The following is a 16,417-nucleotide window of genomic DNA, read 5'->3' as shown; positions in this document are numbered from 1 at the left end:
GATTTCGTACACTATTTTGATGGGACCCGTACGCGCGAATGTCTTTCAGTTTTATTGTTGATTTGGAGCGTTCGGGTCAGCACCTAACACATTTAAGTACTAAAAATTCAGTAGCTAATCTTGATTAAAATCCTTCATTTCATTAATCCATAACCTTTTTTCCTAAAATCTATATCGAAACAATTAACTAGTTTATGATTACTCACACTTACGCTTCCTGAATTGTCAAATCCGATTTGCCAATTGGTCAAGAACAATTTTTCCTAATTAAAACATGTTTCAAATCTAATTAAAATGGGTTCAAGAACCAAAAATCATGCTGGAAAAATATGTAAAAGAATTAAAGAAAAATAGCCACATTTCTTGCCCATAGGCGTACGCACCACCACCCATGGTGGCCAATTTTGGGACTGATCTAAAACCACTTTTGGATTTGATTAAAAAGATGGAAAAATACCTATTAAATCTTTAAAAATACCCCAAATTATAGATCTGAAAATTTAGATTTTTATTTATCAATATTTAACAAGAACAATATAGAGAAAGAGATCTTACACAAGCTAGATGCTATGGGCGACAATGGCACTTCTTGGCAATTTTACGAATCGATTTTGGAGACTCAAGATTTCAGATTGGGGCTGATTTGAACTTAGGTTCTAAAATTAAATTCCATGCTTTCACATTTAACAACTAACCACTTAGCTAACTCCTTATTTTTTGATATAATTCTACATTCTCATTAAGCTAAATTTTTGGGATGTTACAGAACATGTTGAGTTGTGACATACTGAACGAATTTTCCCAAAATTTTACTGGGATAAAATCATTAAAATTTTACCAATAGTAAGATTGTCAAAAGTTTACTAGGGTAAAGTTGGTGTGAGAAAATTATTTAATACATAGATATTAAAGTTTATTTTGGGAAATAGAAAAAATGAATCAAGTTGAATCATATTACAGAGTATTGGGTCAAATAAGCCCAAGAAATACTCGTAATTAGACTCGATGTGAGAGAGGCCCAAAACCCCTTATGTAAGAAGGTGGGACGAAAAAATCCTAGTATTATTAACTAAGGTTGTCGCCCCCTATATCCAAGATAAACTAGGATGTTGTTTTTCTAGTGGAAATAAACTTCTACAACTCTACAAGGGTTCTACTTTCTCTTCCTATAAATAGATGGCACCGGTAAAATTATTTACACAATTTTTGAGAGATTGTTATTCTACCGAAAAATAAAAAGAATTTATTTTCAACTTATAAATATATTTTCCAGAATAAAAATTTTACTGGTTTCTATTATAGAAGAGAGAATTTTCGTTTTAACCCTAAAAAGAAGACTTTTTCTAGCTTTGTGTTTTGATTTAATTGGTTCGAGCCCATACTCAAAGTAGCTCATGGTACGAGAATATTAGAGAAAATCATTTGGTTCAAAGCGGAAAACATCAAGGATCTGCTTATCCAAAAACACAGGTACGATTTCGGTCTAAGATTTATTACTATAAATATCACAAATCTAGTTAATTTTCAAAATTTTTATTTTCTATTATATAAAAAAACCATTTCCAAATCAAATTTTTTCTAACAATCTTCACTCTGCAGACGTCAACTATTTTCAATCTAGCCTGACATGATGGTGATTGCCCTTCAATTGATTTGACCGGCTGGCTAGAATTCCTATTTTTGGTAAAAGAAAAGTTGATCATCATTATTTTATTAGTTTTCACTAACTTTTTCCTCCTAATTGACAACTTTTCTGCTTTTTCAGGCATAAATCAGTTCCTTTAAACAGATTTTTCTCTGACCAATTCAAAATGTGTTCTATTTTGGCCAATATGATCAATGTTGTACTATTTGGATAATTTTTTATTTTTTTTATTTAGAAAAAAGAATTTTGTTAAATATTAAAAAAAATTTAAAAATTAGAATTTTGGGCAAGGTCAAATGCCCGCTTGAAAAGTCTAAAGGTTTTGATAAAAATATAGACTTAAAAATTAGGTTTGGATAAAAAAATAAAACTTGTTTTCTAAATAGATCAAGCCTCAAATAGGTTTTTTATTCAAGCTCAGCTCGAATTAGCATAATTTTTTTTTGCTACTATTTCGTTATCATATTGTTACAATTTTGTTATTGTTTAAATAATATATAACTCTTATTTTATTATTAATTTGTCTACTATTGTAAAAATACTTGCTAAATTGTAACTATTTTAATATTATAAGTATAAAAATTTTTAATGTAAACATTTATTTTAATCTTTTGTGGATTTAATTTATTATATTTTAAATTTATTTTTTATAAAAAATTAAAAAATTTAATATGAAGAAATCAAGTCCAACTTGAATTTAACATTATTAACCGGATTTAAGTTAATTTTACCTAAAATTGCATCCCGGCACCATCACGTCTACATAGCAGAATTCCCCCAATTAATACAGCAGAACCCTCCATATTTATTCCCAAAGACGATAATAGGAAAGGAACATAAACAAATAATAAATGCTGTTGACTTTGGGGGAAGAGAAATAGAATAGCGGAGGTTGGAATGTCGCTGTCAGTTGTTACAAAGGAAAAGATGCGGCGGAATCCAAATTTATTGATTGATTCCACAGCACCAGAATCACATCAACCCGGGAGGATTGAGGTGTGGGGGGGGGGGGGGGGGGTCTTTGTTTCTTTCCCGTTTGCTACTAATGTTTAGTCAGATTTTGTGCATGCAATATATAAATAAACAAAAACGATGAAACTAAGATGGATCATAAAAGCATTAGTTTTGATTTGGACACCCAGTCTTGAAAACAGTACACACAATAACTCTCCAATATTAAAACCACATCCTTGATTAATTAATTAAAACTCCCCAAAAAGCATCACTAAACCCAAACACCTTAAAAACCTTGAACTATGTTCAAAATATTTCATCCCCACTAAAAGCCGTTTGGTTTCTTACAGCAAACTATCTGCTTTTGTAGGCAACCTCCTGAAGAAGCTCAATGCCCGACAAGGCAACTTGCTTCGGAATCTTGGGGGCCTCAACGCATAGGTACCCCACAATGCCACGACCACCTTCAATGGCACTGCATAAAATCCAACGGCTGCAAACAAGCACAATATCACAAACAAGAAGGTGGCCCTTGGATCTCTCCAACTCAGCAATGCTTGAAACCTTTCACCTTGTGTTGCCATGTCTCCGACCACAGTTTGAATCCTTCCCGCCACACTCCTTAGTCGATCATACCTCATTTTAACCACATCCACACTCCGACTCGTCGGGAATGAATCAAACTCCTCATCTAATTCGTCTGGATAAACACTCTCTGCATGGGACAGCCGGGTGTCCATGTGCGGCGGATGACGCGGTCGGAACCTGTATCGCCATAGTCCCATTGTTGCCATGTAGAGCAGGGTTGCGGGGATTAGGAGCTCGGGTAATGCGACTAATATGAGAAAAGTTGCAACAAACAAGGATGAGTACACTGGCTTGCTCCAGTTTCGCATAGACTCAAACCAACTGTTCATGGCAACCAGACCAGAGATCACACTCATTAATCTGAAAAAGTTAGCTTTGCTCCTTCTCATGCTCCACATATGGGAGTCGTGATCGAGCATATACTCAACAACCTCTCGCCCCAATGGTGGCTCTGCCCTGCTAAGCCGGGATGCCACCACATTCATAGCTTGGTACCTTAGGCTCTCCAATTGGTTCACAGTCATAGGTTGTACATAATGCATCTTTGGCAACAAAGGCAACGTATACATATGCAACATGTTTCCCATGTTAGCGCATGAAAATCGCACAGCTAAGTGAAGCTCACCCATTTTCTTGACACCCGAGGGATGCAGCATAAGGAGTGGATATGAATGAGTGTAAACTCGATCAGACTCAAGCGTTGATAGCCGGATTCTAACCTTCCCTATCCGGGAGTCTCGAGGAACACCATTAGTGATGATGTTTTTATCAGTTCGGCAATTGTCAAACACACCAATGGTGATAACTGTGCAAGGATCGAAAACCTCCCAAGTATATTGCTCATTCCATTTTGGGGACAAGCTATCAACCACGGTTCGGGTTCTCACCCATTTCTGACCGTACTTGGCAACACAGTAAGCATCAGTGGTGCCACCTTTGCCTTCCTTGACTTTCACTGGCATAAGCCCTGTTGCACCCAAGATCCCCATTTCAAGTACACCAATGTGAGGCTTCCAAAGCTGTTTTGCCGTTGGCCTGACATCACTGCTATACATTGTGGCCTCATCAAGAACATGGTATCCCCCATCAAGTGAGACCCGAAGATGGATTCTTGAACCGAATCCTGTCACAAGCTTAGTCTCAGCAGGGTTGCCGAAGTGGTTATCAAGATTAAACCACCTAGAGACCACTTGTTTGTCATCAGTTCTTCTTTCGACTGCCATCACAGGAAGCAATACTCTGCCTACAACCTCATCTCTTCCAGGGCCAACTCGATCCTCAACAGACACCAACAAGTAATCCTCAAATGGCTCTGCAACTACAAACATGAAATCCTCATTCCAAAATGGATTTGATAAGCTTCTGTTAGGACTAACTCCTGAAATTCTGGTCCTTGAAACTTGATTCCCCACTTGTACTTTAGCTGAGAGCTCAGGGTACCTCAATAAAGTAGACCCTTTTTCACCCAAAACATCTTGTGCTTCAATCACTGATACCCTCAAATACCAAAGTTTCGGTGATAAATAAACCTTGGACTTAATAGAGCAAAGCCCATCAAAATGCACATTGGCTGCCTTTGAGTGCCAAGCCTCAGCAAAGGCCTCATCTGCCTGAGTCCCAAACCATATGGAAACCATGACTTCCCCTTTGGACTTGTCTCCTTTCTTGTCTTCCATTCGGTGCCATTGTGGTGCCAATGGACTGTCTGGAGGAACCCTCCTGGGGACCTCATTTAAGTCAAACCAAACTCGGCCCAAGTAATCATCTTTGTTACCTTCCTTTACAACAACCTCCACCATTGATGACTGTATGCAGTCTTTAGAAAAGGCGAAAACTTGGTCCCAATCAGCATGGTTTGAACTGACCCTCTTGGTCACGCCTCTATAGTTCCCTAGCTTGACTTCAGCCATTATCTCACCACCACCACCGAAAAACGAAATATCTCTAGCTTTCACTACTCTAACGTAAAGGTACTGCATTTGCTCCACAAGGTCATATGTTGAACTGGTTTTGTCCTTGTTCAAAGGACCACCACCAAGGTGAGGGCTTGTCTCCTTTAGTGAGAACTCATTAGACCCAGTTGAGAAAAGACTCAACCCAGCACCGGCACCGCCAGCGGCAGAGGAGACAGGAACTGCAGGGCCAGGACCAGTAGTTATTACAACAGGCTTTAACTCACCTGGTTTTGGCTCTATAGGCTTTGCATGGTTTTGACCCTGCAGTCTTGGCTTGTTCTCTTGAACCAGCTGTTGTTGTTGCACCACCAAGGCTGGGTTTTGCTGCTGCATTTTCTTCTTCTTTGAAAACCCCGAAGTGGAAACTGAAGCCGAACCGGAACCCATCACCCCATTGTTATCAATCCCCACTTGTTTAACTTCCTCTCTCGTTGAAACGTAAAGCTTGAGGGTTATCTCCCCTCTTATATGAGAAAACAAACTTCTTTTATCAAGGGTATACATTTGAGGACCTTCTTCACCTTCTTTAGCAATACTGGAACCAGAAACCCTCACTTTTCCGAGAAAATTCCTGCTGTTACTCGACCGCCTTTCATTAAAGACATTAACTTCTACAGCCCTGTAAGGGAGATCGGCAACATCTTTGATATGAAACACAAGCTTCTCGTTCCAAATGGGGTTCAAGTCTTTCCTTTTAACCTGAGTTCTATGCCTTTGGTTCTCGAACTCCACCTCCACGAACGGCGAAGACGACCCTTCCCCATCTTTGGGCATCAAGTTATGAGCCGCTATCACCTCCACCACCAGCTTCTCTTTGCCGGTAGCCACTGTGCCGTTCATGGCTAAAGCTTAGCCGTGTGTCTGTTTCCCCCCTTGAACAATAGAAGATACAAAGGGAAAAGGCAACAAAGAGACAGGGAAATAACAACGTAGACAAAGAGATGAGAGAGCTCAAAAGAGAGAGACAACAGTAGACAAATAGCAGAAGAGCGTGCAAACAAAGAGCAGAGGGTTATATTCTTTGCAGGGGAGAGATTAGACGATGACAAAGAAAAGCAAGTAAATGGCAGAAGAGTGAGTTACTGTCTTGACTGACACTGTTTCAGTCCAACGTCCACGTCGAGTGGTAGCGCGTGGGCAGCCAACCCCACAAGTGGTTCGTTGAGAGCCAAGAATGGTTCTGCCAGAGTGGACATGGTGGGCCCCCCTACATTTACATACATTCTATGTTTAGTTCATATAATTAACCTTAACGTTTGGGTATTAATTATTAATTAATTCCCACACCTACTTAGGATGAGTCAAGTCTTACTTTAATTTTAAAGCCGAATGCTTTGTTCTTACTCCCTTTACTTCATTATTCGCAATCTAAAATCTCAGACACCATATAAAAACAAATTGAATTATAATATAAATTAGATTAAGGTAAAAATATGTATACAATTTTGTAATAAATCTGTTTATAAAAATTATATGAGTAAGTTTAAATTTTTCCTTAGTTAAGTTACTTAAATTTGTCAAGTTATTAATTTATAATTTTATAACTGTTTAAAGAATTAAATTAAAATTTATTATTTAATCACATATTAATTTATAATTTTATACATTTTAAAAAGTTAAAATGTAATTTTGACCTTTTAACTCCTTCAGTTGCCGTTGGACTTTGGTTGAAATAACAATTTAAAAATGTTAAAATATCATAATATCTTGCGATCAAATCACGTGTATTATTTATTTTTATATAAAAGATGTAAATAAAAATAAAAACATTCTTAAAATAATTGGGTAGCAAAAAGTTGTCATCTCTCAAAATGAAAAATTACTACATAACTACTTAAAATATTTAAATTATATATTAATATATAATTAAATTATATTTTAACTCTCAAAATATTATTAAATTTCTTTAAAAATAATATAATTATGCATTAATAATGATAAAGTTATATTTTAATTTTTAAAATTTATAATTTAATTTTAACTTCTAAAATAATTTTTCTCTTTGATTCGAACGTATGTTCTCCTTGTCCTTACAATAACATGTTAACCAAGTTAAAGGCTGAATTCACAGTTAACCAAAGTTAAATGCCAATATAATTTTCTGAAAAAAGGCATAATTCTAATTCGACCAAAAACGAAGCGTTAGAAAAGGCGCGTGGTGAGAACGAGTTTCGAAAATTTTGTTGGACGTGATGGGAGGAAGTCAGCTTTGGAGTAATAGGTCAAGAGAGCGTGACAGAATCCATCAGACAATCCTTTGTTTTTCTATTTTTTTTCTTATTTAATTTTTTCCCTTTTTTTGGACAATAGACACCTACATTCATTCTCGATGTCCGAGGTTCTCTTCGTAACAACAAATAAATAACCCAGTGTCCTTTTTTTTTTAACTCAAACCCAAAATAAAAATTTTTTAATACGAAATTTTGCTCTTGGAGAAATGTTACTGCCACTCGCCTCGGAAACCCGCGTGCAAACACTGCGGCCCACGTCTGCAATTAAATTTCAAACCTCTTCACGAAACTTTATGCTATGCTTAATTTAGTAACTCTAAATATAATCTATACTTTTATTTTTAAGTTTTTAATTTAGTTAATATTATTAATTTAAAGTATTTAAAAATTATTTTTATTTAAATCCTCGTAAACGTATTTTTATTTTTATTTTAATTTTTATATTTTAATTTTAATTTTGAGACATTAAATCTCTATACATTTTTATTTAAATTTTTGTCTCTTCATCTAGTTTTGTCTTTAAAATTAATGATGTTAAACGTAACATAATTTTTAAGCCATCAACATTTATAATTTTTTTCCATTTGATCGTACACTTTAAAAGTGCATAAAATTTTAAAAATTTATTTTTTATATTTTAAATAAAATCATAAAATAAAATATATATTTTAAAAAATTAAAATCATTTTTAAAAATAAAATTATAAATTATGAAAAAATAAAACTCCTTAAATTCAAAAAATAATTTAAAAATATAAAAAATTTCAAAATTATATATTATATAAACTAGGCTAGACCGACCAATAAAATAGATTGAGGTATCAATCTGGTAAGAGGTAAAAAAATCAATTGACTCGTAAACTTGTACTGACTAATTGAACTGAACTAAAAAAATCGATTGAATTGATAGTTTAATCAATTTTGAATTGGTTTGACCAATTAGTTCCCAAAATGACCAGTCCGATCAGTTCAAAGAAAATAAAATGTTTTTAAAAATAAAAAATTATAAAAATCGGTTTAACTAGTTTTTTAACCCGGGTCAGTCATTTCATGCTAATTCATGTGTCTATTGGTTTTTACAATTTTAAACTTCTTTAGATCTCAACATCTGTAGTTTTTTGTTAACTTGGTTCATACCCTTTAAAAGTATGTAAAACTAAAGATTAAAATAAAACTATTTTGTTTCATATTTTAAACAAAAAAACATAAATATATGAAAAAACTCTTTAAAATTCAAAAATAAAAATATTTTTAAAATATAACAATTTCAAAATTCAATGTTATATAAATTGAACCGGTTAAATCAAGAATAGGCTAACGTATCAGTCCGGTGAGAGATAAAAACTGGTTAACCCATAAACTGGTACAAACTAGTTGAATCGAGGTAAAAAAACAATTGAACTGGCAGTTGAATAGATTTCTATAATTTTTTAATTTTTTAATTTTTTAATTTTTATTTTTTTCTTTAAACCATTCAAACCGGTCATTCTGGGAACCAATTGGTCAAAACAATTCAAAATCAACCCAACTATCGGTTCAACCATTTTTTAACTCAATTCAACTAGCTTGTACCAATTCACATGTCAACTGGTTTTTTACCTCTCACTAGACCGATACCCTAATGATGTCAGGTCTAACCGATCTGACTGGTCAATCTGGTCCAATTTAGATGTGTAACACCCATAAATCACTGTTTGGCCCAAAACTAAGAAAAATGAGGACTAGATTGAGAGGATTAACGAATCGTTGGACCCCACTAGGAAAAATCAGAGAATTTAGTAGTTGAAATTTGAATGGTTGTAACTCAGTCTTAGTTCGGTTAGGACACAACCAGCAGGTTCCAAAGTGGGGGACATAATAATTAGGATTGAGAGACGGCAACAATCTGTGAAAACCGTGCCAAGGGAGTATAAATATAGGTATGGGTGCGAGAACAAGATTTCCCCTTAATTCTACTTCCCAAACCTTTTTCTCTAAGCAAAGTCTTCTTCAGTCGCCCTGAAGAAGAAGAGAATATAGTTAAAGGGAGTCATGCATGTTGCAGCCAACTTGTGGATTTGAGTCTAGAAGTAAAAGAATGGGGAAATGGGTTAAACACCTTTAGATTACTCGATGCATGGTTGATATGCTTAGGCGTCAAGTTCAATGAGGCACTCGCGTTTGATGATGTTAAGCTAGGAAGGTAAGAAAACGAGTTGAGTGTTTGCACTTCGTTCTCTAGTGCTATATGCAGTTATAAGATATTATCATGTTATTATTTATCGTAATATTGGGTGATTGATGAATGGACATCTAGTGTAATGTATTGCTTACTAATGTTCTGCATTGTATGTATTATTAATGCATGCATATTATGAAAAGGGTGACACGGAGTTAGGAACAGGAAAAAAAAATGGTTCTGTTAGATACTGTCATACAGTTTTGCTGGGTGCAAATTGTGATGTGTGAAGCTTCGAACCTTACAGAGTGGACACTGCGATGTTTGAGCATCAAGGTCAGGAATGGTGAAATGGGGGAACGGATAGAATGAAATGAGAAAAGTAAAGATCATGGTGAGGCCATGAAATCGATCGGAGGCTATATGCCTAAATTAAGTAAGACCATAGCTGAAAGATGTTATGGCATCATGACAGAAATGAGTAAGACTATGGCTAAAAGACATTATGGCATCACGGTAAACAATTGTAAGACCATAGTTGGACTATGACTACCATTGTAGTCCGCCATAATTGTAAACACGAGGTTGTAATATGTAAAACCATAGTTGAAAGATACTTTGGAATCAAAAGGATGATTTGATAACAGAATGAGTAAGACCATAACTGAAAGACGTTATGACATCCTAGGATAGCTCGACGGGACGTTAAACACGAGATAGTTTGACGAGACGCTAAACATGGGGTAGTCTACCTTGATACGAAACGAAAGGGAGTCTATCGGGACATTGAACGTGGGGGAACCCATTAGGTGGAACACCATTGTTAGCTCTAGTTTTTAATTTATTTTGATATAAAAAAAGAATATTAAAAACCCCTTACTTAAATTTGCAAAATTTATTTATAAGTCTTTCAATTTATTTTTGAAGTGTTGAACAAAATAAATTGTTAAAAAGCCTTGAATTAACTTATATTTTAATGAGTTTTTGAAGTCTGAATTACTTCTACCGATACTGAGGTGGACAAGTATTGGCAGAACTCAAGATGAAAAGATCTTAAAAAGCTATAGAATTCTACCAGTAGAACTAAAAGTTCTACCGATATAACTCTGGGTTCTACCAATACAACCCGGACTTCTATCGGTAGAACGCACTCTAGTGTGCAAGGTAGTTTTGGCCTTGGAGATCTACCGATACTCTAGTACGATCTATTGATATAACCAGAGTTATGTTGATACCTTGAGGACTTCTACTGAAACAAGTCAAAATAGTAGCCAAAGTTCAGCCTTCCCTACACTTCTACTGATACTTCTATAGGTTCTACCGATACCAAATGGAACCCTCAGAGTTCTACCGATACAGGAGAACTTATATCGATAGAATGAGCACAACGATCATATTTTGGAAAGACTTCTACCAATACAATATTCCTTCTACCTGTACAATGAAGCTGCAGACTATATTTAATACTGGTTTTTATGGCTGCAACGACTCTAATTTGTTTCTAATGGCTACAAACGTCTACAAGGTTTTTATAGGACTTAAATACAGAGTCAAGACTCCCCATTGAAGTCAACAAAATACAAGAAACAAGGGCCTAACTTCCAAGAACTCAATTTTCCAATCTTTCTCAATCTTTTACTAAATATTTCTTGTACACACTTGTGGGTTAAGTCTTCTATATTTTTTTAAGTGTTGTAACTTTGTGTTGGAGTGCTTAATTGTTGATTATCTACCTTTTATAGGTATATCTTATTCATCATTATTTTTCTCTTATTTGTGAGATGTTATCTAAGGTTTTGGGTAGAAAACCATAAAGGGGAAGTGGTTCTATCTTACCTTTGAAAATATAGGGATTTGTAAGGTTAAACCTTGTCCTTAAAGGTTCAAATCTAGTGGATTTGGGACATCCTTAGTTGAGGAAAGCTAAGGTAGTAGATGTAGGCAATTGAGGCCAAACCACTAAAATTTCTTGAATCGGTTGATTTTTTCCATTTCCTGAAAACTTTTTAAAACACCAATTCACCCCCCTCTTGGTGTATTTCAATCTTAGCAACCATAGTTGGACTATGCCGCCAGTAAAGCTTGTTAGGACAGAAGATAAGGGAAATCTGTTAGAAAGGTAAAAATAGGGATTAGAATTTGAACGCTCTCGGTTCATGAGGAAGGTCAATGATGAAAGTGAAATTCATAGATGATTGGGATAATAAATAAAGAAAAAAATGGTTGGTGAGACCAAAGGATATAGGTCACAAGAAGACTGAGAAAGCCAAAGCTATGTCTCAACTATGCATGGTGGAATAAAAAAAAAGATCCCTAAGAAAAAGGGTATTCCGTGGTATACGCATATATCTATCAATCCGCCTGGAAAGTTGCAGATTCCATGCGTAGTGGATAGGCATGAGCAGAACACTCTAGTAAGTAGTTGAGTACATATCAAGAATCGATTGAGGATCTGTCAAAGGGTTTAAAAGGTCAAGTCGGAAACTCTTTAGAGGAATAGAATGCCAAGAACGGATGGTCGGCAAAGCCGCCAAAAGATGAGGGAAAGCATGGAATTTTTAAGGGAGCCTACAGTAGTGAAGACCACTTAGCAGTCACCAAAATAATGAACATGGGTAACAGGGAGTTCAATTTGGGCAGAAAGCTTTATATTTGCACATTACTTTATTATATGCGGAACTCACTAAGTTCGTCGAACTTATAACTTTTCTTCTTAAATGCAGGTTAATCGTAGAACCAGATATGCGATAGGGACCAAGCCAGTTTTTGCTGAGAGCTAGGTGAAACTCGGTAGCTGTATATGTATATAAAGGGGCTCCCTCAGAGGCTACGCCTCGAGGTTCAAATAAGTGAAATTTTATTAGTTTTAAAATCCCAAGTCGTGGTACATATATATATATATATAAACATATATGTGTTCAATAAGGCAAATCGATGGTAAGACCTTAGAAGTTGAAGAAAGTTTATTTGTAGTTATATTTTAGAACTTGTTGCTAACTAAGAATATTAGAGTTAAGTTATAAAGTAAATGTGAATTAAAATCTGGTGATTTATTTGAAGTTGTAAATAATTCAAGTTAGAATTGTTGTTATGCTACTCAGTAAGCTGACACTTGGTACTCGAACCCGATGACCTGGTCGGGTATAGGGTGTTATAAGATAACATTGAATTTTATAAATTTTATATTTTATATATTTTTAAAAATTTAAAGATTTTTATTTTTCCATTATTTTTATTTGTTCAAAAATAGGATTTTTAAATTTATATCTAAAATATAAAAAAAATATTTTTTTATTTTTATGTACTTTTAAAAGGTAAGGACAAAATTGATAAAAAAATTATAAATGTTGAGGGCTAAAAATTAAATGGAGAGACCAAGATTTTAAACCAAAAAAGTATTGAGACTTAATGTCTTAGGACTAAATTTTACATTTTAAAATAATACAATGACCTTTGACATATTTAAATATTATTTTTCTAAATAAAAGTGATAAATATTACTACAAAATTTCTTTTACCTTTTATATTTTTATATAAAATCAATAAAAATAATTTCAACCTAAACTAAATCTAAAACCATTTGTACCGTGGGACTTATATCAAAATCACTAAGGTTCTAAAGCAATCAACCTTGCCATTTCAAATCGAAATATTTTTTAAAAATGTATACCATGCAAAGTTGAAGTTTGTAGTATTTTATTTTACTAATAAAGCATATATATATATATATATATATATATATATATATATATATATATTTCTTTATTAAATTAATTGAGATCGGAGAGAAGTGATAAACAATTGAGGCTTCTCATTTGATAAAAGTGATGGCAAAAAGTAAGAAGAAAATCAAGTTGTTTTTAAGGGATAAATATTAAAATTATACATAAATTTTAATTTAATGTGTAATATCACACATAAGTTTTGATTTTATGCAATTTTATATATGAAATTTTAATTTGATTTAATTTTCAAAAATCACTAATAACAATGTTAAAGTAGCACCATTTTACATTGATATATTGGTTACACAAACAATTATATTAATCCAATATGAAAATAAATGTATTTATTTATATCTTTAAATGTGTACAATTGGATTAAAATAGAAGTTTCATGTTTACATATGAACTACAATTCAAGTTTCATATGTATAATTACATCAAATCAAAGTTTATGTATCAAATTGCATTTTAGACCAAAGTTTATGTACAAATTTGACATTTATTCTTTTTTATTATTAAATCATGTTAGTTGTTATGATTAATGGATAAATTTGACCAAAATGGTTTAAAAAGAATTATAGATTATTATAAATGTAATAATTTGGGCGGAATATAATGGAAAAGATATATAATAGATTATTTTTTTCAACTTATAATTATAACTAAATATAGTTACAATGTTATTTGAAATATATATAAAAATAGGAAAATTTAATTATTTCATTATTATTATTTCATTTAGTTTAAATAAAATGAATTAATGTCAAACCCGAAGTCCTTTTTAACTTGAAAGATTGGAACAATTAGGTGTTAAATTGAAATAAATTGTAAGTTGGTAGTCTTTATTGAAAAACTAGGAAAAGTTAGAAACAAAATGGGGCATGATTGAGAACCAAGTCTAGTTCAGTTGGATTAGAACCAACCGGTCTTTTAGTGGGAGACACAATGATTATAGATGAACGATTGATATGTAGTTGGAGACCGTGTATGAAGGGCTATAAATAGCTAAGAAATAATTCTCAAACGAATTCCTCTCAGTTTGTTTCATTTTCTCCCCTTCTTCAACCTCCATAGTTGCTTTGAGGAAGCGATGGTCATGGAAAGCTCTGCATGGAGCGAGCGACGATCAAAAGGTTTTAGTTGAAAAAATAGCGAAACTAGTAAACTGGTAAGGTTCTAAGTCTTTCGGTATACATAAGACTTAGAAAACAAAGTTAAGAGTTCCCAGAAACTATTTTTTAGGGTTATGCATGTTTTTGGAAATTTAAGGTTTAAAGTGAAAACACTGGGTTTAACCCATGGTTTAATTGCCTTGCTTAGCTTCTAGGACGATGGAAGCTCTAGTGCCCAGAGAAGCTAAGCGGATAAGGCGTCAAGTGAAATTTTATACTCGAACCCAGAACTATCAAAGTTTGAGGCATACCCTCATAAATTTATTTGTATCCAGCATTTCAGTTTAATATGTGTGAATAAAGAATATCAAGAAACGAAGTAGAAAAATTTAGGAATGGGATTATGGGATGGTATTGTTAAATACCGTCATACGATCTTGCTGAGTGCAAACTGTGATGTGCGAAGCTTTGGGCCTTGCTTAGGGGACATTACAATGTTTAAGTATTAATATATAGGATGGTGAAATGGAGGAATGGACGAAATGAAATGGGACGAAATGAAATGGGACAAGTGAATAGGAAAGATTGTGGCTAGGCCATGAAACGAATTGGAGGCTATACACCTATAATGAGTAAGATCATAGCTGAAATACGTTATGGCATCATGACGAAAATGAGTAAGACCATGGCTGAAATACGCTATGGCATCCTGGTAGTCCGTCATGACAATAAACATGGAGATATAATGTGTAAGACCATAGTTGGACTATGGCCACTGGTATAGTCCATTGGGATGATAAGCACGGGGTGATATTATGTAAGATCATAGTTGAAAGACGCTATGTCATCAAAAGATGATTTTACGATATAGAGAGTAGGACAATAGCTGAAAGATGTTATGACATCAAAGATAGTCTAACGGGACGTTAAGCACGAGATAGTCTGACGAGACTCTAAACACGTAAATTCATAAATGATGAGCCATAGTCGGGCCATGAAAACTAATGGAGTTCGCTAAGACATTAAACATGAGGTACTTGCGAAGATCATAGCTCGACTATGGAAGCATGGAGAAAGAATGAGAGAATGTCCATCGGGACAATAAACTCAGAAAGGAATTCAGAACAAGAACCATGAGATAACCCACCAATGGGGAAAAGGGTTGAAAGGAAAATAAAATTATTAACGAGTGACAGGTCAAAGGAATCTGCCAGCAAACAGGAATTTAATGGAACTAAAACATGACTGCAGGAATTGTAGTCGTGTAACCCCGATGGGTATAGAGATGTTAATCAGGAAGTAGTCATGGAATTCGAAGATTTAGTGGTGCCTAACATTTAGGCGTATGAGAAATGGTTAAATAAAGAATCGTGGTTGATGTAGCAACGTAAAAATTTTAGCTTGGTCGCTAATTGGGGTGTTTGATTGAAAGTTTAGAGACCGAGGTTTGATTTTAAAAAGGGAGTCGCCACCGATCTTTTTTAGGTGTGATCGGACACCTAATAAATCATCTTTTTGAAAAGAAAATTTATTCTCGAACAAAAATGAAGGCTAAATTTAGGTCTACATGAAAATCAGAGTAAAGTAGGGTTCGAGAGTCGGTTACGCGCGAGGAAGGTATTAGCACCCTCATAACGCCCAAAATCGGTATCTTGTAAAACACGTGTTGTCTTGATTTTCAAAAATACGAGTTCAATGTAACATTTAGTCGTGATCCGATTGAAAAGACGAGAAATTTTATTTTTTCGGTTTTTAGAAGGGTGTTCCGTCTTTAACACGAGCCGACAAATTTCACCCAACATAGCGATGAAATCTATGGCTTAATGTTAAATCGGTGTATTGCCTTATTTATTAAAATTAATTAGAAAACAAGAATATGATTTTTGAAATAAAGCAATATTGATAAAAATAAATAAATGAAAGAACTAGAAATATATTGAAGCAAATAATAAATGTGATAATAATTTAAAAAACGATAAAATGTATGCGATATTAAACGTAATACTAGAATTAAACATGAAAGGGAAACAATGAGCGTATATACATAATA

At 34.0% G+C, this 16,417-nt stretch overlaps 1 protein-coding gene across 1 annotated transcript; it reads right to left on the bottom strand.

Moving 5' to 3' along the window:
* Positions 1 to 2,749: 2,749 nt before the first annotated feature.
* On the bottom strand, positions 2,750 to 6,236 carry LOC108470225 (FT-interacting protein 3). The gene has a single exon (XM_017771504.2). It carries the CDS (start codon positions 5,980 to 5,982, stop codon positions 2,944 to 2,946), a length of 3,039 nt encoding a protein of 1,012 aa, XP_017626993.1. The 5' UTR covers positions 5,983 to 6,236; the 3' UTR covers positions 2,750 to 2,943.
* Positions 6,237 to 16,417: the final 10,181 nt, after the last annotated feature.

The sequence above is a fragment of the Gossypium arboreum genome, chromosome 7 (assembly GCF_025698485.1).
Source record: "Gossypium arboreum isolate Shixiya-1 chromosome 7, ASM2569848v2, whole genome shotgun sequence".
Lineage (NCBI taxonomy): Eukaryota > Viridiplantae > Streptophyta > Magnoliopsida > Malvales > Malvaceae > Gossypium > Gossypium arboreum.
Note: the sequence above shows the minus strand (reverse complement) of the source record. Positions and strands in the feature narration are given on the sequence as shown.